Raw genomic sequence first — 27,771 nt, 5'->3', positions numbered from 1 at the left:
GACTTTGAACTTCACAGTGGGCACTTCTGTTTTGGCCTGCTTGTTTGTTTTTCCTCCTCAGCTCCTAACCTGAGAGAAGACCTTCTCCCTTTTCTCTACACATACCTCCCCCGCCCCCGCCCCGGGACAGCCGGAGGAACCCCCAAACCACTCGATCCCTTAACACGATCGCCTCTAATTGGTCTTCTAGGGACTGGAATCCTCCTCCTGACGGCATCAGCTGCAGGCGGCGCTTGCAGGTTGGGGTGTGTCAGTTTCTCCTGGCCCCCCTATAACGCGCACAACGGAGCAGCCAAGAACTTGACAAGTCTGCCGCGGGGTCTGAAAGGACCCAGAAGCCGTAGTAGCTGCAGCCACCGGGGGATCGGGAGCCACCATGCCGCCTGCAAAAATCTGCATCATCGGATCCGGGAACTGGTGAGTCCAGGCTGGGGAGTGACGGGAGAAAGAGAGGAGGTTAGAGACCTGTTGCCAAGGTCTGTCATCGAAATAAGGGATTGCCTTGACCAGGAAAGGGTGTGTGTGGGGGGGCGGGGGGGGGAGAGTTCCTAGCCTGGTTCTCTGCAGTGTATTCAACAGCCGTCTCCGATAGCATTGCATGCACGCCTTCACTCCTGAGCCAGAAGGATTCCCCCTTTCCTTCCCGCTTCACGTGGGAATAGCGCGTAGACCTTGGATTTCTGCAGCCGTGTCACCCGGGAGAAGCAGGGCGGTGGAGGCTGAAATCACTTGATGCGGATTAATTATTTCTGCAGCGTTCCTGTTGCCACCCTATCCAAAGCACGGTGGTTAACGGGTGCTTTATCCGATCTTGGCATGAATCCTGAAGGGTGGGGATTCTTGTTTCTGCTTTTGAGTCCGGATAATGGAATAATTATGTAAATGTATGAAGTAGCACATAGACAAAGGTCTTGTGTAAGTGGCTTGGGAACTTGGTCACAAGATAAAATTCAGGCTGACCACCAGTCTAAATAGGACAGTCTTCATAGTTGTGGTGGGTTTTCCGGGCTGTGTGGCCGTGGTCTGGTGGATCTTGTTCCTAACGTTTCGCCTGCATCTGTGGCTGGCATCTTCAGAGGTGTATCACAGAGGGAAGTCTGTTACACACTGTCTTCATAGTGTCTTCATAGTGGTTGCTGTGTTGGACTAGGATCTGAGTTCAAATGACACTCCTCTATAAAGCTCACTGAACCACAATCATTGTAATCTACCTCACAAGGTTGTTGTCAGGATACAATGGAAGAGGTGACAATGATATATTTCTTGGAGGAAGAGCAGGATGAAAATATGACATGAGTGATAGCAAATTAAGTGGTAACCATACAATCTCAGATCTACCTCTTAAGATGGGGTTCTTAATCTGTGGGTTACAGAAGTATAGGCAGACTTCAGAGGAGGTGTGAGTTACCTCTCAGGTATAAGTTATTTTATCCATATTTCACATTCACAAAATTTATTTCCACAGAACTTTCAGTGCTTGTGTTTGTACTCATTCCAGTGAGTGTGCATTTTCACTCCACTCCAGAGCCTAAACTTTGCACTTTCAGGCCCTAAAAAATGGAAATTCGGCCTGCCTAAAGTTTAGGCCAGACTCATGGTAGGTGTGGGTCATAAGATCTTTCCCAAGGGAGGTGCGACCACAAAAAGTTTAAGAACTGCTGCTCTAAAGGGTTTGCAGGATATCACTGGACAGTGGCTTCCAAACAGTAATGTGATAAAACATTTTAATGTGATGTTTCCTACATAGCTGGGTCCTAATGGTTTAGTGGGGCTGCGTATGAAAGGATACATTGCTTTCTGTTTTGGCTTTACAGAGGCTGGGTGGACAGACACACACACTTACACACACACACACTGTTTACAATTCAGTTGTCCAAAATCACATCTTTGAAGAAGGGGCGTCTGGTACACTCTTCCAGTTTTCTCCAAAAAGGGGTATGATAAAATAATAATAAACAGATAAGCCTCCCAAACAGACTCATACCATTACTATGTCAAGGTCAGTGTTGTCTACTCCTGCTAGCAAGAGCCCTTCAGAGAGACAGACAGAGATTTTTCACATCACCTCCTACCTGATTCTTTTCACTGGAGAATCTAGGGATTGAATGCGAGACTATCTGCATGCAAAGTCGACGTTCTGCCACTGAGCCATGACCCTTGCCTAGTGTGTGGAATCTGCTCCATGTGGTGTCACTATAGGCCAGAAATGTTAAAGTCCAGAGGAGAGAAATGTTAAAATGGGCTGGCATATTTAAAGAGCATTCTCTTTTGGAATGAATGAAATGCTTTTAAGACAAGGTTTCATTCACTCAAAATGTATAGCACATTGATTTTTATGACCATCTATAGCATTAGGGCAGGGGTACCCAGCATGGTGCCCACTGATACCTTCCTGGCAGCCACCAAGTGTTTTTAAAAAGTGGGTGAGGCCAGGTAGGATGTTTGCCCAGCAAGCTTCTGATTGACTATTAGAGATTTGATTGACTGTGCAGATTTTTTTAACTGCTGTCATCACAGCAAAAATATCTGCTCTGTGTTAGTGAAGTTAAAGCTGTGGCTATCATTTTGTGGCTGATTCCGCCTCCTGTGGCTGCCCTTTTGTTACTGTGCCCACCGTGCCATGTCAGAATTCCAATGTGCCCACAGGCACAAAACAACTTCTTGGTCCTGCCAGGCCCCAGAATCCAGCTGTCTTCAAGCAGGGCTGGGACTTTTTCAGCTCTGGTCGCAGCCTGGTGTAACCGTCCATCTAATGAGACATGCACCCTGTGAGACATGTAAGATGGAAATGTTATACAAGACATATGATTGAGGATAGAGACAGTTATGTTAGATCTGCTGGCCTCCTTCCTCCCCTCCCTCTTTTCTTTCCTTCCCTGTACCCAGCCATCTCATTATTCCCTCCCCTTCTTTTTTTGGGGAGGGGAGGCACCTTTGGGCTTTACAGTGGCTGTTGGTCTCCCTGCAATCATCTTTTTTGGACCGACCTTCCATGGTGAGGACAGCTTATTTTATGAACCAGCCACACAGTTTTAGGGCACATTCTTTGTAAATTAAGATAGGAATTATTGTTTTAAAGTTGTATGTTTAATATTCTAATGTTGATGTCACACTGTTCTGTTGTTGTTGGAGCGACCCTGAGCCTGACTGAGCCAGGAGAGGGTGAGGTACAAACTAAGTAAATAAATAGGTTGGGGACCACTGCATTACACAATGATTTATTCCTATGTATCCTACGGACATAAACATTTTAAAGGATATGTTTACTTCTTAAATATAACTAGTTTTATGTATTGTCGAAGGCTTTCACGGCTGGATTAAACTGGTTGTTGTGGGTTGTTGTGTTGTGACTTCTCTCTGTGATACATCTCTGAAGATGCCAGCCACAGATGCAGGTGAAACATTAGGAACAAGATCTACCAGACCACGGCCACACAGCCCGGAAAACCCACAACAACCAATAACTAGTTTTGTTCACAATGAATATGATATAACATATGTGAATAACACACTATTGAAAAGTTCAGTGTTTTCAGTATTTTAAAGTCTATGCAGCTGGTCGTCCTATTGCAAGTTGGCTTCTGTTTGAAGAATACAACTGATTTATTGATAGACATCAGGGTGTGATGAGGACCACTGGCTCAGATGGGTTTTAAAAGGAATATATAATTTAATGGAGAACAGGTCTAGAAACACCTGCTAACTATGAGAATTAAATGGAACCTCTATATTCAATAGCAGGATGCCCCTGAATATCACAGTGAGTGTCAACAGCAGGAGAAGACTAATTTTTCATGATCTGCTTATGGGCTTCATGGAGGCATCTGTTACCCCAGGCAGGAAGTCTCCATTTAAGTTAGGGAAATTAGCTTGAGATAGAGGTGGGGGTGGGGGTGGGGGTGGGGGTGGGGGTGGGGAGGAAACTAGGATCAATAACCTATTTACATCAGGGCTCTGTCAGGTGAAAACTCTTAAAATAAAGAGGTAGTTGTTGAAACAGAAATAAGTTTTATTAAAGATAAAATGAAATGAACTTTAAACCATTAAACATAACCGTTAAAGCATACAACAGTTAAATATAGGAGAAAGGGAAAGAGATGGATAGCATTTGGGGAAGAGTGATAATTACCAGTGCTAAAGGTCTGTGGAAGCAGCACATGAAGGAAGAAAATGCCCAGAGTTTTCAGAAACAAAGAGAACCCATAGGCAGGTGCGGTTATATGGCCTCTAAGCTATTTAAGGGGAGGAAGGGTCCGACCACTAATACATGAGTGCTGGACAGGTTGGACATTTGGCCTTATCCAGCAGGGGTCTTCTCCTAATAATTAAATTATAGTTTGTACAAAGTCATAAGCTTCAGGCAAAATGACAATAAATATAATGGAAGAGGCAGCATGGTGAGTATAAAAAATGCTTGTTCTCAGGTTCTTCCTTGTAGTCCTATTTGATCAGCTGATTCTGTTTTTGAAGCAGATCTTCCTCCCTCCCTCCCTCCCTTGGATGAACTGTCAGCATCTCAGAGAGAAAATAGATGCTACTGTTTGTATATCCTACTTCCTTATTGATTATCCAAGAAGCTGTATACTGATCTAACAGCTTTCTCCGGTCCTCACCTTTTCATGCTCTGTTTTGAATATTCACAAGTTCACCTAAAGAGTTAAGCCTACTTTCACATTCTTCAAGAGAACAGCACATTTAAATGCAGATTTCTGTTTTCTTAACATCCAATTTGGGCACTCTAGAATAGTGTGCCTCCAGAGCCTGCTTCAATGAAATGAACATGAATCAGTGTCAATGCTAACTATAGATACATGTCCTGTAGCAGTAGTTTAACTATATTAGTTCACCTTCCAGCGTGGGTTTTTTTCTGCAAACTATAGAACTGCCCTGCCCCTGGAGCTTCAAATCTCCATTGTACAAACCTAATTCTGAGAAGCACTGTAAGCCTTATATATTTGAGCTGGCTTTTATGGGTTGATCATTTAACCTGATAGGAAGTATGGAATTTGCATGTGTTTTAATCTTGCTGGCTTTTTCTGTTTTAAGGACATATTAGATTGACTGAGTGACTGATCTATGTGCTGCCTTTCTGTTCTGTCTGCAGCTGTTCACAACAATTATAAAAGTTTTTTTTAATTGCAATGCAATCCTAAGAACATAAGTACATAAGAAAGAGCCTGCTGGATCAGACCAGAGTCCATCTAGTCCAGCACTCTGCTACTGGCAGTGGCCCACCAGGTGCCTTTGGGAGCTCACCTGCAGGATGTGAAAGCAATGGCCTTCTGCTGCTGCTGCTCCCGAGCATCTGGAAGAGTTACACTCTTCCAAGGCCTTTGTATTTAATAGGTTTAAAAGGGTATGAGTGCTTAGGATGGTACCTTCAGAAAAATACAGTAAAAACACAAGAGACGCATGTTGCAGTGGTAATGAAAAGGAGCATTATGGTGTTCTAAAGGAACATGTTATCATGGCAATTAGTTAACTAGATGCAATGGTGCAAATTCACCAGTAAATTATTGTTGACTTTTCTTAAAAAGCTCTAATAATGAAAAGGAATGGGCAAGACAGTAGCCAGTATACAACAGTTTATATCATAGACTCCTATCCACATTGATCATATAAATCTTGCACCTATTATATAAGAACATTCCCTCTCCAATAAATGGAGCCAATTGTGACCAATAGCAGGATATAGAATGGACTGTTCCAGTTTCCTGTCAAAATGCAGGCTATCTGAATTTTGTGTGAGATCACATAAAAATCTGACAGTTTACACTTTAAACACACACACACTCCGCCCCAAAAGACATGCTGGTGATAGTAAGAGGCAGGCAAGTGACGGGCTTCTTAAGTTCCAACACACACCACACCAAAGATGCACCACAATATGGTGTTCTCTTCCTCATGGCTTGCCAGTTAGTGACAGTTTCTCCCATGTCTAGGCACTCAGCCAAAGTTTCTCAATGCAATAAAGAGAGAAAAGATAATGAGTTATTGGTGGGGGAGAGTTTTGAAAGGACACAGGATAAGCATAGTCTGTTTGGTGATACCATTTGACTCATGGGTGGGCTTATTAGCTCTCAGATCACTTCATAAGAAGAATTTAACATCACTTTATGTTGTTGCCAACCCCCACCTAATTTAAGACCTTCTTATTGTAAAGTCTGTGGCTAAATTGATGTTAATAATACACATCTCTTGTTTTAGAGGGCTTTGCTTCTATAGAGTGGGCATTATAGGCTGTTTTGCATTATTAAAGAGAGTACTTTACTACCTTTTGAAAAATGATAGCTCTATTATCTGCATCATGGGGGAAGGGAACATAGTGATGGTTAAGTTCACTGTCTTATTTGTTTGCTTTTTGTGGACTACATGGATGTTCGTGCATTTCAGTAAGGAAGCACTCAGTTTTCTTTTGAGAAAATTAACCCAAGAACTTTCTGAAAGGTCATAACATTCCAAAGAAAGGGAACTGCTTTGTTTATTATTCGCTATTTCACAGGTCCGATCATGTCTGTGCTAATTTCATAACCAAAATTAACACATAGCATACTTGCAAGAGCCATTGTGATGTCATCTTGTAGAAGACTCTGTACCAGCAACGAAGGGCTATATTTTTTAGTGTCAGGAGAATGTAGTATCCCTATAATGTAAGTTCTTCTTTTGAAGGGGATGTCTGGTTCCCTTGAAGAACTGTCTGCAGGGTTGCCAAATATGAGTTGGAAAATTCTGGATATTTTACAGGTAGAGCCTGGGGAAGGCTTGGTTTGGCAAGGACTGGGAGCTCAGCAGTGTATAGTGCCATAGAGTCAGTGGCCATTCCTAGAGATGGAGAAGGTATCCTGAAGTCTGTCATGACCTAGCACTGTGGTGGTACTGTGAAGCTACAGCACTGCCAATCAAAGCTGAAGCAATCAAATGGCTTTTTAAAAATTGGATTAGGGGTTTTAAATTGTGCAATCTTGCCTTGAATGTCAAGAAAGGTGACTTATAAATAAGTGTTAAGAAAAAAGGGAGAACTTGTGTTTACTGCTTTGGTACAATCAGACGGCTTTTGCAAGCTTTACAGCTTAGCAGGTTATATGTTTTGGATCATATAACTTTGCTACCCAAATTCTGGCAAGGTTCATGAAACAGGCTACAAGTTGAAGTCCCATGGTGTAGATAGAGAAAGTTTGAAGCTGGGGCACATATTATAAACACTAAGCCTATCTTGCTGAGTAACATTCCTTTGTAGCACTAAAATAGAGGCTAAAGTTCACTGTTCAGCAGTCTTAACAAAACAGTCCTTCACAGACTAATCACCAGTTACTTGATAGTTATTCTCAGAGGGAGAGGTTCTGATTTCTGACCTGTTTGACCTCCCCCACCACAGTTTCAGAATTCTTGCTGCTAGTTTGGTTCACTGCCAGAATATAGTTTTGCATCACACAGTGGTACACTTGTTTGTTGTTAAACTGGCAAATCATCATCATCATCATCATCATCATCATCATCATCATCATCATCATCATCATCATCATCATCATCATTGTGTTTGATATCACAGCTGCCAGTTGTTTAGCTGGTTGTTGGCCTTACATTACAATTCGAGCCTCATCCAGAGGCCTAGGAAGTTGTAATGTATTGGCTTAGTGTTTGTGCAGATCCCAGCAGGGCTGCCTTCTGAAACTAACATATGTTAATTTTGTCAATTTGAAGATGTTTCAAGTGCTGCCCCAGTGTTTTCAGAATGGCTCCCAGGGTGCCAATTATTACTGGGATGACCTCAGCTGGTTTTTGCCATAGTCACTAAAGCTTGATTTTCAAATTGTGGTATTTAGTGACCTTCTCATGTTCTTTTTCAACAATCCTGCTTTCACCAGGTACCACTATGTCGACGATGGTCACTTTCTTGTCTTCGATCACTGTGATGTCCGGTGTATTATGTGCCAATACTTTGTCCATTTGGGTTTAAAAGTCCCACAGGATCTTGACCTTCTCATTTTCCATGACTTTCTCTGGACTGTGTTCTCACCAGTTTTTAGCTATTGTAATTCTTGCACAAATTCCAGTGTATCATCTTGACCACTATGTTGTGCCTTTGTTTGTAGCCAGCCTGGGTGATCTTTTTGCAGCAGCTGAGTATATGATCTACAGTTTCGCAGGCTTCCTTGTACAATCTTCACTGTGCATCTTCTGAGGATTTTCAATTCTGGCCTTGATCATATTTGTCCTAATCGCCTGCTCTTGAGTGGCTAAAATCAATGATTCGGTTTTCTTTTTCAGAGTTCCAGTTGCTAACTTATGCCAGGACTTTTCAATGTCCACCTTGTCCTTGATCTTCTCCAGAAACAGGCTGTGTAATGCTTTGTTGTGCCAGCTTTCAGTTCTTGTTTTAATCACATTTTTTCTGTACTCCTATTTGGTTCTCTGGGCTTTCAGTAAATGTCTTTTCTCCACTTCATTCAATGCCTGTAATGATTTTCTTTCACATAACCTGCCAGGGCATATTTCTCCCGCTGCTTGCTTTACTTGCAGTAGCACTCTGCCACCAGATCTCCAGGGAATGTTTAACCTATCAGTATCATTACGTGGGTGTAAGGGATAGTGCATTGTCACAAGCATCCGAGTTTTCCTATCCAATGCATCCAAATCAGCCTGTGTCTAGTTGATGATTCCGGTGTTGTACCTGATGACGGGTATGGCCCAAATGTTGATGGCCTTGGTGGTATTCCCGCCATTTAATTTGGATTTCAATATTTTCCTGATCCTTTTGGTGTATTCCCTGCTGACCACAGCCTTCCCTTGCCTGTGTTGATGTTATCCAGCTGCAAAATGCTCAGGTATTTATAGGCTTCATTTTGGTTGCACTTGATTAGCTGGCCATCAGGCATTTCTATGCCATCACTCTCAGCGATCTTGCCCCTCTTTATCGCAACAATGGCACACTTTTCCAGGCCAAACTCCATTGAAATGTCTTTGCTGAATAATCAGACTGTGTTTACTAGTGACTGGATTTCTTTGTCTGATTTCCTGTAGAGCTTCAAATCATCCATGTAAAGCAAATGTGAGTTTTCCCCCCAAGTCTTTGGACATTTGATACCCCTACTTTGTTTGTTTGTTTTAATCACTTTTAGTGGGATCATGGCAATGATAAACAGTAAGGACGATAGTGAATCACCTTTCAAAATTCCTTGCTTGATGTTGACTGTTCCATAGTTTTCATTTCTGACTGCCAGTTCAGTTCTCCCCAATCTCGTTGCTTTTTCAGTGAATACTCAAATGTTTTTGCTGACACCAATTGTTTCCAAGCATTTCATGATCCAGCTAAGGAGCAGTGCATCAAATGCCTTCTTGTAATCGATCCAGACCATATGCAAGTTTGTTCTTCGATTCTTGTAGTTCTCCATCATCATTTTGTCTATCAGGAGTTGATCTTTTGTACCCCTGCTCCTCCTTTTGTTCCCTTTCTGGTCCTCTGGCAGGATGTTATTTGCTTCCAAGTGCAACCAAAAGGAAGCCTATAAGTACCTGGGCATTTTGCAGCTGGATAACATCAAGCACGGGCAAGTGAAGGTTGTGGCCAGCAGAGAATACAGCCAGAGGATCAGGAAAATATTTAAATCCAGCTTGTAATACTCAGGTAGTGGCAGCTTCACAATCAGAATGTCCACTGGGTAGGGCTGTCAACTCCAGTTTGGGAAATTCCTGGAGATTTGGGGGTAGTAGGGTTGCCAGTCCTGCACTGACAACCACCAAAAGCATTAGGTGCAGAGTCTAGGGAGGTGGAATGGCATTGACACCATGATGTTACTTTTGGGTAAGCATTAGGAAGTAAGATCACAGCATGTGTGATACTCTAGGAATTCCCGTCTGTATGGTAAAGAACACGAAGATTTGGGGAAGCTTCTGACTGTCACACATGCTGTGATGTTACTTTCAGATGCTCACCGAGAAGTACTGTTACAGTGTTCGTGCTGTTGATCTCTTCCTTTTTTCTCCTGCTGCTCCATCAAACAAGCATGGAATATGCCACGGGAGGGCACCTGGCAAGCTACTTGGGAGGGCCATGTTGAGGGAGAAGAAACAATCCAGTAAGGATGTTAAGTCATAGAGTCCACCCTCCAAAGTTGCCGTTTTCTCCAAGGGAACTGATCTCTGTAATCTGGAGAGCAGTTGTAATTCTGGAAAAACTCCAGGCTCCACCTTGGGGCTGGTAACCATAGACACTAGGCTCCAGAAACAACAAGTCTGAAATAATAGGGCAGGCATCCAGTTAGGGGTGCCAGCTCTGGGTTGGGAAATTTTTTGATATTTAGGGGTGGAGCCTGAGGAAGGTGGAGTTCAGGGTGTGTGGGGGACTGTAGCATAGTATAATGTCATAGTGTGTGACCCTCTAAAACAGTCTTTTCCCCAAGACAGACTGACCTCTGTGGTCTGAAGATCAGTTGTAATTCAGGGAGATTTCCAGGCCCCACCTGGAAGATTGGCAAGGATTCATCCAGTGGACCTTTAGTCAGTCTACTAAAGCCATATTCGTTGTGAATGGATCTTGTGGATGATACCGCTACCTTATCAAATGTACGTAGGCATAGTGAGAGTGTAAGGGGGGCTTTTGCCCCAGGGCGCCAGGCACCTGGGGGCATCCAGGGTACTGCTGCCCCCGCAAAAAAACCCTTTATTTCCTTTATAATTCAGTTTATGCTTACTTTCCTTCTAGCTGAGTGGTGCCAAGGCCAGCAAGAGACTCCGGGTAGGGACAAGGTCAGGGAAGGAGCACACCCTTCCTGGCCCAAGTTGTCCTCACTCCCAATCTCTGGCCAGCCTCAGCACTGCTCAGCTAGAAGGAAAGTAAGCTGAATTAAAAAAAAACCAGTGGTTCCCTTAAATTTAGTTTACTTTCTTTTTAGCCAAGCGGCGCTGAGGCCAGTTAGAGACTGGGGGTGGGGACAAGACCACCGAGGGTGTGCTCACTACCTGGTCCAAGTTGTCCCCAACCCCAGACTCTTGCTAGCCTCAGCACCACTCAGCTAGAAGGAAAGTACCTAAATTTTTAAAAAATCACAGGGTTTTGGGAGCGGGGCGGGGTGGCGGCAATTTTATTTGTTGCCCTGGGTATTGTTTTCTGTAGCTATGCCCCTGCAAATATATGGTGGATTCCGCATGGGCCCAGGGGAGCTGCAGTAAAAGACACCGGTGTAGCCCTTGGGCCGTTTGCACACTTGTGTGCGGGTGGCCCAGGAGCTGCCGCGGCCCACAACAGCGCCTCTGCATGAGGTGTGCCACTTAAAAAAAAACTTACCTCTGAGTCCTTGTGTAGCTCCATCAGGACCAGGGGACACGGCCCCATGGCCCAGGCAATGGTCGAGAAGTCGGAGGGCAGGGGGCATGTCCCCTAATTCTGATGGAGTTACGCAAGGACACAGAGGTACTTTTTTAAAAGCGGTGTGCTGGAAAACAGTGGCATCCACCTGGTGCCTTTTTGCTCAGCACCGGGTGGACGCTGCTGTTTTTAATTTGCCCTGGACATTGAGCGAGGCAACAAAACACCGCTGGGGAGCGGGGAAGAGCAGCTGCCTCGATTAGGAGGCAGTAGTCGTGTGAAGTTTCTTCCCCAAAGGGTGTTTTTACCTGGCTGATACCGGTGAATTCTGTCTGTGCAGAAACCACCAATGTGTGTGGACTGTAGATAAAGACTCCTCAAGGAGGAAAGATAGTCTTGACCTACATTACTAGGGAGTAGAACCATCATGCTTGTGAGGGTGGCAGCATGGTATAGTTGTAAAGAGCAGGTGAACTCTACTCTGAAGAACCAGGATTGATTTCTTGGTCCTCTGCTGAACGGTGGAATCTTATCGAGTCAACCCAGATTTGTTTCCCCACTCCTACATTCCGGTTGGTGACCTTGGGCTAGTCACAGTTCTTTGGAACTCTCAGCCCCACCTACCTCACAAGGTGTGGGGAAATGAAATTAAAGGAGTTTGTAAGTCCTTTTGAGTCTCCTTACAGGAGAGAAAAGGGGTATAAATCCAAACGTCCTCTTCAACGTGGCCTATTGTAGGTTAGTTATTACAATCCTAGCATATATGTAGTCCCCTTACTCTGAATTTAAGACCACTAATGGATAATAGAAGGCCCACCCTCTCCAAATATTTACCATTCTTCAATCAAAAAATCTAAGTGTTCAAAGGTTGACTGAAACGTCAAGCAATAGTTTATCTGTTCAGAGTCCTAGGACACTGATTGTGTAGAGTAGAATGGGTGGGTTTTGTTTTATTATTTAATCTAGACTACAATATTATTATACTAAAAATAAACAGGAACCTGATTCACTGTTAATTTTTTTAAGTAGGTGTGCATTTTTCTTGTTTAAAATATACACAACTAAAATGTACAAATTCCCTATGGGTCTTTAAGAAACAGACCTCTTGAAAATAAATCAGATAAATGTTTAGATAGGAGTGTCATTATCTATGTTTGCCTAAGTTGATAGTCTGTTCCAAGGTTATATAGCCTGCAAGGCACTGCACAAATTTCACAGTTACAGCAAATTCTTCTTCTCATGAATAGCCAAATGTTGCATTGTGAATTTCATCTAGATTTATAGTTATTTCATGATAATTATAAACAAGTTACCCTCTGAATCAAGACAATAAAGTGAATTGTTTTTTTCTGGGATTTTTTAACATATTAAAAATATTGCAAGCAAAGCAAAATATTGAGCATAATTGTTTAATCCCTGTAGCAAACAGGGATTTCTATGTGCTGAGTTTAGGAAATTGGTATTGGTTATTTGTGGTGTCAGTTTGAGCTCAGCAGAAAGCTTCTACACAAGATGAGGAAGAGATGGGCATCTTGGGAATGAGTCTGTCCACCATGGCAGAGATGGCTTCCATATGAGTGTTTAACTCCAGAATTGTCTTCCATCCCCAAATTGGTGGGTGGATCATGGGTACAGAGATGTAGCTCCAAGGGGGCAGGGCATGCACAATGCACCAGGGCATTCAGGGTGTGGCGGGGTAGGGCAGAGGATTCACCAATGCACCAGGCTATTTTAATGGCCCTACTCCAATATCCAATATCAGTTATTTAAAGGATATATGGAACTGTGCAGGCACAAAAAGGAGACAAAGAACAAGTGATTCCATTCTTTATATACTGACCTAAAAAAAACACATAACCCCATCGCATGTAGCCTGTTTTCCAGTAAATAAGGTGATTTAATGATGGCAAAGCTGCTTGGCATGGTGCTGTGCTCAAGACAAACTTCACTAGGCAACGTGGACTTGATTTGATAAGGATCTTGCCTCATATGTAATGGAATAAGGTATGTTTGCCTAGTGAGCAAGTTCACAGCAAAGTTCTCAAGATGGTTACTCAGATCACATAAAGTGTTGTGAAAGGCATCTTTCAGTATTGCAAGTTTTTTATCCCACCCTTGTTCCAAAGAACTCAGGATAACTCTTGGGCGGGTTTTAGCTGTCGGGCGAGATATTGTATACTGGAACGCTGTGTTTTAATAGAGGTTTTAACTGTTTAATTCTAATAGAGCCATATATATGTTATTATAGTTGTATTTTGCTATGTTTTAAACTGTGCTCTACTTGTATATATTAACATGTTGTGCACTGCCCAGAGCCCTCCGGCAGAGGGCAGTATACAAAACCAATTAATAGCAGCAGCAGCAGCAGCAGCAACAACAACAACAACAATAACATCAACAATGCAAATATTTTCTCGTTTTTGCCTAACAACAATTCTGGGAAATAGGTTAGTCTCATGGTGGCGAACGTTTGGCACTCCAGATGTTATGGACTACAATTCCCATCAGCCCCTGCCAGCATGGCCAATTGGCCACGCTGGCAGGGGCTGATGGGAATTGTAGTCCATAACATCTGGAGTGCCAAACATTCGCCACCACTGGGTTAGTCAGAGATATAGGAGATTATATCCCTGTTATTGGTTTTGCTAATGGACGTGCCTTTCTTCAGCATAAGAAAATTCCCTGTGACGCACACGGGTCTACTGCTATTGAGCAAGATGCCTTGCATTGGATAGGGTTACCAATCCCCAGGTGGTTGGAGATCTCCTAAAATGACAACTGATCTCTGGACAATAGAGATTAGTTTACCTGGAGAAAATGGCTGAGAGAAGATGGACTTATACCTCATTATACCTCATTATACCTCATATGTGGCATTATACCTCATTAAAGCACCTCCCCTCCCCAAATCCCACCCTCCTCAGGCTCCATCCCCCCAAACATTATGTATTTCCCAGGCTAAAGCTGGCAACCATCGCATCTGGGGAAAGTACCACTGTGTTAAGGAAACTGTTTGGTGTGATCCAACCCAAGGACTGGCCTAAAGACTTCCAGTGAGCTTCAAGGCAGAGTGGGGATTTGAATCCAGGTCTACCCAGACATAGGCCAACACTCTGTTCATTAAACCAGCATGTCACTGCTGCAGGTGATAACTCATACTAAGCTTTATTAAACCCAAGCAATTTGAATCCTACTTGTTTGGTAGTTCTCAGTTTATAGATTTTACACAAACAGGCACATCTGGTTTGTAATTTTATTATCAAATTCTTTTTCTTTTTTAAAAAGGGGGACTGCTATTGCCAAAATCATAGGCAAAAACACCCAGAAATCCAACAAATTTGACCCTGTTGTAAAAATGTGGGTGTTTGAAGAGATAATCAATGGCCGGAAACTCACTGATATAATAAACCAAGATCATGAAAATGTGAAGTATCTCCCAGGACATAAGCTGACTCCTAACGTGGTAAGTTGGATAAAAACACTTTAGAGTTTCAAGTCTATAGGTCCAGCGCTTGGCTATAATGGATTTTACTTCTAAGAAATAGACAATGGGCTGGATTTTTATCTCTAGTGGAACATTACACATAGTCAAAGAGAAATGTTGCAACCAGTTTATTGTCTTGCAATTAATTCAGAAGGCAGGAAGCTCTTTAGCCAAGTAATCTGCAGAAGGAAGGGAAAACTCCACGCAAAAGTATCAGTGGATTCGCATAATGCAGAAGGAAACAAGACCATAGGTGCAAGAGCAAATACTTGTGAGTTGTACATTAATCACAAGGAAACTTGTCTCATTAAAGGAGCAAAGAAAGATTCCTATGAGCTTTGAAATTTGTTAGTCCTTACGTTTCTGGTTATTCATTCTTTAATTCTGATAGTTGTAAATTAGAGAATGGATCCTCCCCGCCCTGACCTAGATGACCCAATCTTGTCAGACCTTGGATGCTAAGCAGGGTTGGCCCTAGTTAGTTCTTAGATGGGAAATGACTATGGAAATAAATCTAGGGTAGCTATGCAGTCAGGCAAAACACCTCTTTTTCTCTTATCTTGAAAACCATATGGAGTTGCCATAAGTCAGCTTTTGACTTGACTGTACAATCTATAACCATTGTATAATCTTAAGAACAGTTTCCTAGGAGTTAGTCTGATTGAATAGACTTCAAACAGGATTCTGAGCAGACCTGTGTAGGATTTATTTCTGAAGTTGCCCATTTTTGCACCTAAAGCTTAAATCTGGCTTTGCTGAAAGCAGCTGTGTTAAAATTAACAGTTCATTGATGCTTTTCAAGACTAACATATCTTTCACAAGAATTAGCAATTCAGTAATTTAAGGAGTGTTCCTTAATGTTTATAATTTTGTAAAGGCCCTTCACAGATAATTATAATTGCTGTGGAAAACACTTGAGGTACACTGGTATTTCCCGCAGCAAATGCACAGCATGGGTATCACCCAATTTAAACTTCTCTCAAAATACTTGTGTTCATGCATCCCGAAACAAAGATTTGTTGGTAACCCTCAGTTACTGTGCCATGGATGAGTATGGTAGCTTTCTTCATTTTTGTTTTAGGTTGCTGTACCAGATCCAGTAGAAGCAGCAGCTGATGCAGATATTATCATATTTGTTATACCCCATCAATTCATTCCTAAAATATGTGACCAACTTCTTGGCAAAGTAAAAGCAGGAGCCATTGGGATTTCATTAATCAAGGTAATTCAAGACCTTTGCGAAAGGCATAGTTCCAAACAGTGGCATGCGAGACCTTATGGCAAAGTTCATGCTTGAATGCGGGGTTGCCAGCTATTTTAATGGCCCTGCTCCTGCGAACAGCCTGATATATAAATGTAATAGGTGAAACTTTTCTGTGGTTACTGTGCAATACAAGATTGGCAAGGAATAAAACTGCACTCCTTTCTGGAGGTACGTAAGATTGATTAGACTTGCAGTACTGAGTCCTGGTGGGGCGGGGATAAGAATGCAGTATATCTGTTATAATTAGTCCTGCCTGGTCATATTATCCTTCATCAATCCCAGACTGGAGGCGGGATGACTTTTTTTTTAAATAGAGGGAATAATGTTTTAGTTAATATCTGTGAAATTTTAGGTAGCTTTAATTTCATTGTCCATTGCATTTATTATATTGTTGTTCTACATCTCTAATTTTGTAATCCATGTATGTGTCTTACATGATTTGTGGTATGTAGTATTATGTTATTCTTAATGCCTTGCTTTTCATTGTGCCTTTCACTTGTGAGAAAGGCAGATTATAAATGAAGTGAATAACTATATTCTCGTTGTTTCATCTCCATGCCACAAGAAGCATCATCTGGTGCTTTCAATGCTATCAGGCTGTTCTTAAAGGTTTGGAGCAGATCAGTGAAAAAGTTGGGAGCCTTGTTTGCTACAGTCTTTGTGTTTATGTACTTTGTCTCGCCTGTGATCTGGACTATTTACAATAACCGGAGAATTTTAATTCACTTCTAAAAACAGTAAATTAACCATTGTGGTCACCCTACCCCCTACTGTAGCCAGGCCTCAACATGGAAAACTGAACTAAGCACAAATTCTTCCCTTGTTTATCCTCCCTTCTACCTTCCCTCCCTTCTGTAATGCCTCTTTTGTGGCAACTTTTAGCAAGTCAGCTTCTTGGGATATGTTTCCAATTGTGTCTCATCTCCGGAAGTGCATGAAACCACCTTTTAAAAACCATAGCTTTCATCACTACTTTTCCTAGGGAGTTGACGAGGGTCCTGAAGGCCTGAAACTCATCTCAGACATCATTCGAGAAAAACTGAAGATCGAAGTCAGCGTGCTCATGGGAGCCAACATAGCTAATGAAGTGGCAGATGAAAAGTTCTGTGAAACCACCATTGGTAATTAATTATATTGCTGTAGATTATAATAGCCAGTGACCCTTTTGTATATATATAACATTTCATGGCCGGGAGAACAACTTTCACTCTTGGAACAGATGCAGTCAACTTTATTTACATCTCATCATAATAACTTGGATGGCATCTGTGGGTCTCCACCAACAGTCAGACATCAGAAAGTTGTTTTATTGTGAGAATACTTTATTTGTGCCTTGTGTGAGATCACAGAATTCTATGTCTTGTGATGTTGCAGCCAGATTTCTAGCCAGAGATGCCAGCCTTCAGGTGGAACATGGAGATCCTGGGATTACAGCTAATTTCCAGACTATATAGATCACTTCCCCTGGAGAATACTGATGCTTTGGAGGGTGGGCTTTATGGCATTGTACTCCACTGAAGTCCATGTCCTCCTCAGGCTCCATCCCCAAATCTCCAGGAGTTTCTCAACCTGAATCTGGCAAATGTATCCCCCCCACCCATCCCCTGCCAGTTGCCAGGGGGGACCTGGCAACCCTGTTGCCAGCCCTCTTACCAGTGAGGTTTATGGTTGCTAAATATCTTGTGCCTTCAGCAGAGGCTGAAAGGAATATTATTTACCAGGTAATGTTATTTATCTCCATGGCATTTCCACATATTAAACCTCTATTGAAAAAGACAGAACATTTCCCTCCAGGCCTGTGAGCTGTTTGAGGCACTGAAACATAGGGCTCTACTTAGGGTTATTAATCCAAAAATCTGAAGGGTGAAGCCTGGGAGAGGTGAGACCTCTGCATGGCATAATGTCACACAGGCTGGTTTCCAAAGCAGTCATTTTCTCCAGGGATACTGGTCTCTGTATGAAGATTACTTGTAATTCTAGGAGACCCTCAGGCCCCACACAGCAGTGGTGGGATCCAAAAATTTTAGTAACAGGTTCCCATGGTGGTGGGATTCAAACTGTGGCGTAGCGCTAATGGGGCTGGGTGGGGGGGGGCACAGTGTGGCCCGGGGGGCATTCGGTGTGCCAGGGCATTCCTGGGGCGGGGCTGTGGCAAGGGGCCTTGGCCCAGCTGCATGGGAGCCTTGGGCGGGAAACAAATGCATGCAGGCGCAGGCTGCCACACACGCCGGTGCACCTCCTGCTAGACTGCTTCAAGTTCTGCGCGCTACTGCTGTGAGGAGGGGCGTAACTAAGGCAAAAATCAAGTGGCAAAATCACCAATTAGTAACCCCCTCTCGGCACACACAAATAATTAGTAACCTACTCTTGGGAACCTGTGAGAACCTGCTGGATCCCCCCTCTGCCACACAGTGTATGAAATGGGACTTTTCAGTGAGGCATGTCTATGAAAGATATATTGTAGTAGCTTTTAATGCTGGCTTTTAACTTTTATAATCCACCTTGAGACTTCCATGAGAAAGACAGAAAATAAATTAAATTAAAATTAAATAAAAGTTTTCCCTCTGGAGAGTAAAAAGAGCTTGGACAGTTGAATTTTGGGTGGAAAAATACAGCTGAAGGCAGTGATGGGATTCAAATAATTTAACAACTGGTTGTTTACAAGCACCACTTTAACAACTGGTTCTACCAAAGTGGTGCAAACCTGCTGAATCCCACCACTTACTGAAGGGAAATAGATTAAGCAGCTACTATTCCTCTTTTCCACTGAGAAACTTTCATGAAATCTACCTTGTGTTCCTGTTTTGCCACTGCTGGTAGATCAGGGCTGAGAAATGGTGCTCAGCAGCCTAGCTGTATTGGCTCAGTTTTTTGTATGTATCCTTAGAATGCAATAAGAGCATAAGATCCATCTGTAATGTATCTCACCGATATACATGTAATCACATGTTGCTGAGCTACCTTTGAAAGTCCCTGCCACCCATTTTGATTTCTGTCACTGTGCAAGTCTCTGGAATGGGGGCTGACTTAACACCACCTACTTTCAGGTTGCCCAGCCACACAGATAAAATATTACATCTCCCCATCACTATATGCTTAATGTCTCACTTCTCTGTATACTGTTTTCAGTCTTAATTCTGATGTATGTGTGTTGCAAGATGTTGTAGAAAAAAGTTATACATTTCAGCCTGTATCCTGTCTTGCTTTCCTCCCTTCCTTTCCTCTGAAATAGTTCTTCTGTAGGAGGAAGAGCCACTTAAACTGAAGAAAGGCTCCTTAGGATTAGGAGCAGTGGTGGGATTCAGCCGGTTCGCACAACTTCGGCAGAACCGGTTGTTAAAGTGGTGCTTGTAAACAACCAGTTGTTAAATTATTTGAATCCAACCACTGGGTAGGAGGTAAGCTTCAAACTTGCAGAGTAACCCCGCTGAAGTCCATTGACGTCAGGAGGTTTAGAAGGGTGTAACTCTGCTTGGAAATGCACCATAGTGTTGTTTGGATTGTTTGGGACTTTTGTTGAATGCATACTTTCACTTAGAAATAGAAAACCACTCTGCAGAATTGCATATTTCTGGCAAATGTAGGTGTAGTCATACTTTTGTGTCCAACCACATCAAACAATTACTTTATTGGGTTAACACATTGCAATCTATTGCATTTCTTTCCCCAGGTTGCAAAAATGCAGAACATGGAAAGACCTTTAAAGAATTAATGCAGACCCCAAATTTCAGAATCACCGTGGTGGATGACTGTGACACTGTAGAGATCTGTGGAGCCTTAAAAGTTGGTAATCCCAAACTGTAGTTCTGTAGATTATTGTGATTGGTTTAGCTACTATAATTGTACAAAGAATGCTTATGCTGTTTTCACTAACTTTCGCAAAGTTTTGAAATGACACATACAAATTTTTATCATACATGTTAAACACCACATTGGAGTGCCCTTGTTTTTTGTAATTTAAAAAGAGGCGACTATTAAGCAGATGTTCTTTCTGCCTTGTCAGGCAGACTCTGAGACAGGATTGTTCCCAGTCTCTCTGTCTCTGAAGACAAGTCCAGATAGCCAAGGCAGGTAGCTGCCACTGGAACATGCTCAAAACTGATAACAGGCTCCTGTGAGAAGAATATAGCTATAAAGAACTCTTATTGCCAAATACTTTAAAGTGCTCTTTTTGTTGATGATCACTCCAATCTAACTGCCTTAAGTAAAACCAGCATAGCCTACCTAATATCTAAATAGAGTGTTGTGAAAATCATGGTTTTAAAAAAATTTTAAACATGTTTTTTAATACTTTCCTCTTTTTAATTTTTTTTACCCCTTCAAGTAGTTCTGCTTACTGTTTAATGTGCTTTCTCCTTTATGATCTACCCATTATTTCATTTACCTGATGCTGGTCTATGACTGTAATAAAGATTTGATTTGTTGTAACTGTTGATAATTTAGGAGAGAACTATTGATAATTTAGGAGAGAGCAGTTAGCAGCCAAATTTATATTCTATAGATGTATAGCCTTCCCTCAACCTCAGGATTCTCACAGTGTAAATGTGTTCTCCTCTCAGAAAACATAAATCATTCACTAGTTTCCCTCAGAAACTGGGGTTTCAAGACAGATATAGCCTCTTCATGTTCGCCTCTTGATTGCCAAAGACAAACTCTAAGGCTTCCAAAGTCTACTAAGACAAGTTCTGCACCAGCTAAAACTGGAAATGCAAACCCTATCTCCAGATATTCACTAGTTTAGACTGTTACACAGAAGGCAGACTCTGAGACAGGATTGCTCCCAGTCTCTCTGTCTCTGAAGTTTCAGACCCTATTTGCCTGAACTGACATTGTAACATTTTCTTTTTTTTCCCCACTCCCTTCTCCCCAAATCTGGTTTTTCTAACCCTTCTAGGCAGTGGGATTCAACGGAGTTACTTAACACTTGCCAGGCAGAACCGGTTGTCAAAATGGTGCTTGTAAACAGCCAGTTGTTAAATTATTTTGAATCCCACCACTGGAACCGGTTGATAAATTCTTTGAATTCCACCACTGCTTCTAGGGATCATGATTGGCTGCTGGATACATTGTTCTCGTACCAAAAAAGACTAAAAAGGGATTCGTGTATTTCAGAAAGCTACCTGTTCCCTTAAAAGGGTGTTTTCTTCTGGTCGTTGTGGGTTTTCCGGGCTGTGTGGCCGTGGTGTGGTAGAACCTAACGTTTTGCCTGCATCCGTGGCTGGCATCTTGTTTTTCTTGACTTTTCACTTTTTTTCTCCTTTTCTACCATATGTATTCAGAACATAGTGGCAGTAGGAGCTGGATTTTGTGATGGACTGGGCTTTGGAGATAACACCAAAGCAGCTGTGATTCGTCTGGGCCTCATGGAAATGGTTGCTTTTGCAAAGCTGTTCTGCAAGGGCTCTGTGTCAATAAACACATTTCTGGAAAGCTGTGGTGTTGCTGATCTGATCACCACATGCTACGGCGGACGCAACAGGAAAGTGGCAGAAGCCTTTGCACGCAGTGGAAAAGTAAGACTTTCCCCCCTTTTTTCAAGAATTTAAGGCTTCATATGGCAGTAAGTTTAATTGCTCTTCATGGAACTTACTTCTGAGTAAGAGTTCCCAGCATTAGGCTGTAATCCTGGCTAAGGTTATTAATTCTATAACTGGAGGATAGATTGGGCTCCCTCTTTGGGGGCCCCATAAATTTGGACCCCCTGAACCAATCTTTATTAAACTTGAGGGTTCTTTTAAGGAAAGTCACCAGCATCTGTGCTGCAAATTTGGTGCCTCTGCCTTCAAAAACAAGGCTCCCCAGAGCCTCAGGCGTTCCGCCGCGGCCCGGATGCCGAAGCGGCCTGGGGAGCGGTAAAACTTACACGCCCCAGGCGCGTTAGCACGTTGCAAGCGCCACTGCTTGCTAGCAGCGCTTGGCGACGAGGCGGCCTACACTTCCCACTCCCCAGAAGCGTCAGGGCGCCTAAACAACAACCCTTTAAAGGAGATTGTTGTTGGGAGAAAGCGTCTTCAGCCATTGTGATGCGAACTGCGCCCGCCCGGGGCGCGCTGTCTCCGTCCCAGCCCACTCCACCCGGTGTCCTGCGACAGGAAATTCGCCTGCTGGGTGTCGCCCGCCCACACTGATCCTCCGACCTCCAGAAGTGCGGAGGGCAGAAGTGGAGTGAGACTCGGCTGACGCCAAGCGGCGGCTGGCCACCGAAAATGATGGCGAAGACGAGGCGACTCGTGTGGAGCCGCCTGCCGCACTCCGACCTCCGGCCGCCCGTTCATGCGAGATGGGCTTGCTTGCTTCGCCGCCCAGAACTCTTGGCCTGGCCAGGGGGGTCACATCTAACGTCTTGGAAGCGGCCTCAGAAAGATTTCTCATAGCTATAATGGAACCTTTTCTTTTATTCATGAAAAAACCCAACCTTCCCATATCAGTGTGGGAATTTGAGAATTTTTTTTGAATGGTTTTCCGCATGCATTATTACATGTGTCAATCCAGGGCCGTTTCATACGGGCCAAAAGCGGCGACACTGGGAAGTGTAAAGCCACCCCCGGTCGGGCGCCCGTTCTTTATGGCGGCTGCTGAAGCGCTTAACTTGGCCAGCGCCGACCTGTACCCTTCCCCTCCCTCAGAGGCGGCGTCAGGGCGCCTAAAAGCTGGCTTTAAAGGGTTGTTTTGAGAACAGCGTCTTCCAGGTGGCCTTGGTCTGCGAACACAGCACCGCCCGGGGAGATTGCTCTTTGGCTTTCCCTTCCGCTTCCACTCACCTTGTCCCCATCGTTGGCCTGCTGGCCTCCGGAAACCCTCCCTCACTGTCCTCCGACCCTGGAGGTAGGAGACTGGCGTGGTATTGAGGGCCGGAGAGCCAGCAGGCGACGAGGTGCGTGTCAGATGAAAGGAAAAGAGAGAACAGAAGGTGGCTCCATCGCGGAGCCGCCTGTGGAATCGCTGGCCTCTCCTGAGGCCGCCCTTGCCTTCCGTGTCTGCGGCGGCCTCCACCCCATGCCGGCAGAATTCTTGCGGTGGGGGATACCTGAAACCATCTTGCGGAGGCTTGACTAAGTTATTGAGAGAAAGAGAGGAAGTATTTCCTTTCATACATGAATGAAACATTTACTAAAATTGTCTCAGTAAAGGAGTTGACATCTTTCATCTCCTCTTACAGAGGCCTCTTTATTTGACTGAGATTCAGACTATTACAAGTTAAATTTTTTATATTTTTTCCAAAATAAATGGAAAATATATTATACATATTATTTTCAAATGTAAAAAAATTATGAAAGGAGATATAAATCTTATAAAGATTTAATATTTTGTTAATTGTGCTGAGAAAAGCTTAAAAGGAAAAAATAATGAATAATTTTATTATATAAGAAATTGATAAAATAATATTAGGACTTCAATTTGGTAAGAAAAGTCGTAGAAATTATACTAGTAATTGCATATTAACACTTTTTTTGTATTACTATCTTCCCTTTAATAAAATCTGTTTATCTTAAAAATGGTTTTTAAAAATGCAAAATATGTTGATGATGATATGATTTTATAGAGCATTATTTGGCACAATTATATTTGGCACAATTAGTGTCCAGAACTGTAACCACGATAAAATCCATTTTCTCTTCCTGTTGTAGTTTATGCTCTTGTTTTCTTTTATCTTTTCTTGTTTTTATTTAAAAAATAATGTATTAAAATGTTAATATTTTTAAATCACATGATTAATTGTTGATGGCATATGGTTATTGGAAATATATCTAATTTTATATTCAAGCAATTCAATATAGATTACTAAGTATGGGCCCTGACCAGGTTCAGCCCCTTGCCTGACCCCTTGAAAATTCAGAAGTCTATGTCTCTGCCTTCAGGCAAAGGTTGTTTTGAGGTAATGAGTAAACAACAAAGCCAAAAAAAATCCCTGTACAAATTGTAAGAATGACTAGCTTCAGCTCTTTTTAAATTATGATGTATGAAGTTGTATTATATGTATAGGCTTATTAGCTGCTTCAGGGCTGTTGGGCCTCTTTTAAATCCTTTGATCTGTGACTTACTGAGCTGAAATTTAAAAGTATAAAAAGCAAGTACACTTGCTATTTTAACTGGCAACACCTGACCAATAAAGAAGTTCCAGGCCTACTTGTTATAATTAATTATAATGATGTCATAATTTCAAAATGTATGACAATGATATTCTTTAATGTATTCCAGTGTATCTTCATTGCATACGTTTTGATTCCAACTTGTGTGTATGAAGCAATAGAAGATCTTTCTCTGCATCAGCCCCTATAGAGCCACTGACAGTCAGTTGCACTGTTCACAGCTTACAGTGTACTTATTTACATCCTTCATATGTATGTGCATAAATCTCTGTCTCTGACACTGACGGAGCTAGCCTCCAGTCGTCAGGCTCCCCATTGAGGCAGACCTAAGGCTGGCAACTCTTGGTGGTGGCGGGGTGTGTGTGTGTGGAGTACAAGAAATAAGGACTGAGGCCTGTGAGGCTGACAGGGACCAGCAATGAACATTATCTCACCCACTGCATCACCTGTCAAACTGGCAGCAGTGCAGGAGACAGTGGTTAGCTGACACCATCTGCCATTGCTGGTAAAAGGGCTGAGCCAAATGACTCTTGAGGCACTGACAGAGTTACTGAGGCTTGGCTCTGCTTGCTTCTGGACCCCAGCTAGGGGTTCCCAGCTTTGGGTTAGGAAATAGCCGGAGATCTGGAGGAAGGAGCCTAGGGAGGGTAGGATTTGGGGAGGGGATGGGTCAATGTCACAGCCTACTCTCCAAAGCAACCATGTTCAACTTTATTAGTGGGGGACCTGAAGCTTCTCAACCCTAGCAGTGGCCCACTGGGAATTGTCCCTGTAAGTTAAATGGCCAGTCCACCACCGATCTGTGTTGAGGTAAATAGATCAATGGTACAGCTCTGCATAGTTTCAAATGTTGAAATACTGAGGGTACAGCTTAATTGCTGACTTGGGCACTTAAATTATTTCCTTTTCATGTTGAAACGGAGTTTAGCTGCATCATTTCCTTTAACTAAAATAATTTTCCCTGTTTTTTTGTTTACTCAAGACAATCGAGGAACTAGAAAAAGAGATGCTGAATGGACAGAAGCTTCAAGGACCTCAGACGTCAGCTGAAGTTTACAAGATCTTGAAGCAGAAGAACTTAATTAACAAGTAACTTGATTTTTCTTTGTACCACCTATCCTAGCAGTTTGCTGGACAAATAGAATTCCGACTTTTCCCATCATGAGTTATATTAATGCACTTGTAAATACTCAGGTTGGTATGAGATGTGGAAAAGATTTGGGTCGGGTTCAGATCATCACTTTCCTGACAGTCATGTTTTGTAGCTCAGGTTCAAGCTACACATGCAGACATGTTAAGTGAAATGGCACCTTTCTAAACTGCACCAATTCAGTCAGTAGATGGGAGGGTTCAAACACCTCCACAGGTCAAAATCTTCTTCTCTGGGAAAAGCTATGAAGTTAGAAGTGAGCAGCTGCTCACAAAAGCTCACATTTAAATAAATGCTGTTAGCCTTCAAGATGCCACCGGACTTTTGTTAGAAAAATTCTAGCCAAGCCTTTACCCTACTACAGCCAGATTCTACAATCATAAAGTTTTTGAAGTGGAGAAAGCATTCAGACATGTAATACTGAACATGCACTTTGGAATGATACAGATCCTAGGATAATCCATTTATGAAAGTTCTGTCTCTGATTCTCAGTTTCACATGATATTACAAAATACCATATTGCAGTGGGGGAAAACCTGATTGTCTGAATCCAGCGTTAAAAGTAGCTACAACCTGGCCCTTAGGGTTGCTAACTGCCTGACAAAAACCAACCCAGTTCACTCTGATACCTTTAAAAGAGGAATGACCTGCAGAAATCAGGTAAAGATTTCTATGGCAGGGAATGAAAGAGTCTGTGCCACCTAATGGTTGCCAAGCTGGCAGCTACTCAAGATGCAGGCTGCTTGGCCCAGTTCCAGAGCTGGCAACAGCAGTAATTCCTGCAACTGTATCACAAAAACAGTAATTTGAGATCATCCACTGGTGCTCTGTTTCTCAGCTAGCCAGTTCAGTACCTGATAATCTATGTTGTCTCTTTCATTTCTAGTGAAACTGTTTGCCAGTACAATCCAAGAAACAAAATCCACCTGTACCTTTGATTAAGCCGGGGTTATCAAACTCCCAAAGTAGGAGCTGGAGCTTATCACTGGCATTACAACTGCCCTTCTAAAGATGCCAGCCTCCAGGTGGAACCTGTAGATTCCCTGGAACTGCAGCTCATCTCTAGAGATCAGTTGCCCTAGAGAAAATTGATGCTTTTGAGAGTGGTTTCTATGGCATTGTACCTCACTGCAGTCCCTGAATTTCCCAGGCACCATCCTTAAATCTCCAGTGGTTTTTCCACCTGGAGCCAGGAACCTAACCCCCACTGCTGGTTAGGGGGCACCTGGCAACCCTATGACATCCAAGCTACAAAGATTAATTCCCTAGCAGGAAATAACAGCTTTGGAAAGTGGACATATCCCTGCTGCTCTCCATCCACTCTCCAAACTCTGCCTGCCTCAAGATGCAACTCTCCAGTAGGAGTTGGCTATTCGGTTTATTGGGACAAACTCCCAATAAAACAAAACAGCCTGAAAGCTTCAACTTCTCAAGAACTTTTCATCAAGGTACTTGTTAAAACTAAAAAAAAAAGGAGGGAGGAGGAAAAGTATGTCTCAGGCTATTGTCTTGAGGCCTTGTCTTATAAGCATCTTATGTGAAATGCTGAGTAGGCCTGTGAATTTAAAATTATGCTGGTATCAGATTGTATGCTTGACCTTTTGGCTGAAAAACAGATGCATTCCACTGAAGACAAGGGAAAAAAAGTGGTTGATCCATTGCCTCTTAAACACTTGATGGGACACAGAGAGAAATCCCCTTAGAAGGCTGAGTGCAGACTAAGAGGTTGATAGTCAGCATATTAATATAACTGGAAATTAATTTGGTGCCAATACTGAAAGTTTCCACAATTACTGTACATAATGAAACAACTGTAGCAGTATATAAAAGATAGGGCATCATTGCACAGATTTAGTTAGTAGGGGATCCAGATGCAGTAGGTTGTTTGCCTCCTGGATCTTTAATAGCTGAATGGAAACAGTTTCAGCAGATAAAGTTTGCCATGTTCCAGTACTGCAGAGATTAGTTGTCAAGTGTGGTCCATGTTTGTTGTGCATCACTTTTAAGAGAGCCTGGGGGGGGGGGGGGATCTGGGTTTTTAACCCATCGTTCTGGATCAGCAATATAAAAACTGATTGCTAGCTGCAGCTATTGCAAGTGGGGTTAAGTGGTTACCTGATGTGACCCATTTGGCCCTCTTAAGTTCTGAATCTCCTCAAACTTTATAGATCACATCCTGCAGGCGGTATATAGCCTCAGTTAAGACTTACTGCTCTATACATGCTGGAAGTGGGAACAAATTTTATATGGCTTTGGGTACTTTGAACATTTACTTCAAGAACTGCATTTCTCCTAGGTTTCCATTATTTGTCAGTATCTACCAGATCTGCTACGAGAAAATCTGTCAAAGACTTCGTCACTTGTCTGCAGAATCATCCACAACACATGTAAGGAAATGTGGCTCCTCCTTCCAAGCATCCCCTCTACTCAAGGCTTCTGTCATCTTGAGCATGATGAATAAAAGCAAGCAAGGCAAAA

General features: G+C 42.7%; 1 protein-coding gene across 1 annotated transcript; it reads left to right on the top strand.

Annotated features, from left to right (window-relative positions):
* Positions 1-27,771, top strand: LOC125427395 (glycerol-3-phosphate dehydrogenase 1-like protein). Its single transcript, XM_048486747.1, is given in 9 exon segments — positions 1-417; positions 14,591-14,768; positions 15,871-16,011; positions 17,036-17,174; positions 19,724-19,836; positions 21,333-21,566; positions 25,126-25,232; positions 27,590-27,628; positions 27,630-27,771. Coding segments are annotated over 9 exon segments (1,047 nt in total). The 5' UTR covers positions 1-376; the 3' UTR covers positions 27,685-27,771.

This window comes from Sphaerodactylus townsendi, linkage group LG02 (genome assembly GCF_021028975.2).
Source record: "Sphaerodactylus townsendi isolate TG3544 linkage group LG02, MPM_Stown_v2.3, whole genome shotgun sequence".
NCBI classification, from domain to species: Eukaryota; Metazoa; Chordata; class Lepidosauria; order Squamata; family Sphaerodactylidae; genus Sphaerodactylus; species Sphaerodactylus townsendi.
Note: the sequence above shows the minus strand (reverse complement) of the source record. Positions and strands in the feature narration are given on the sequence as shown.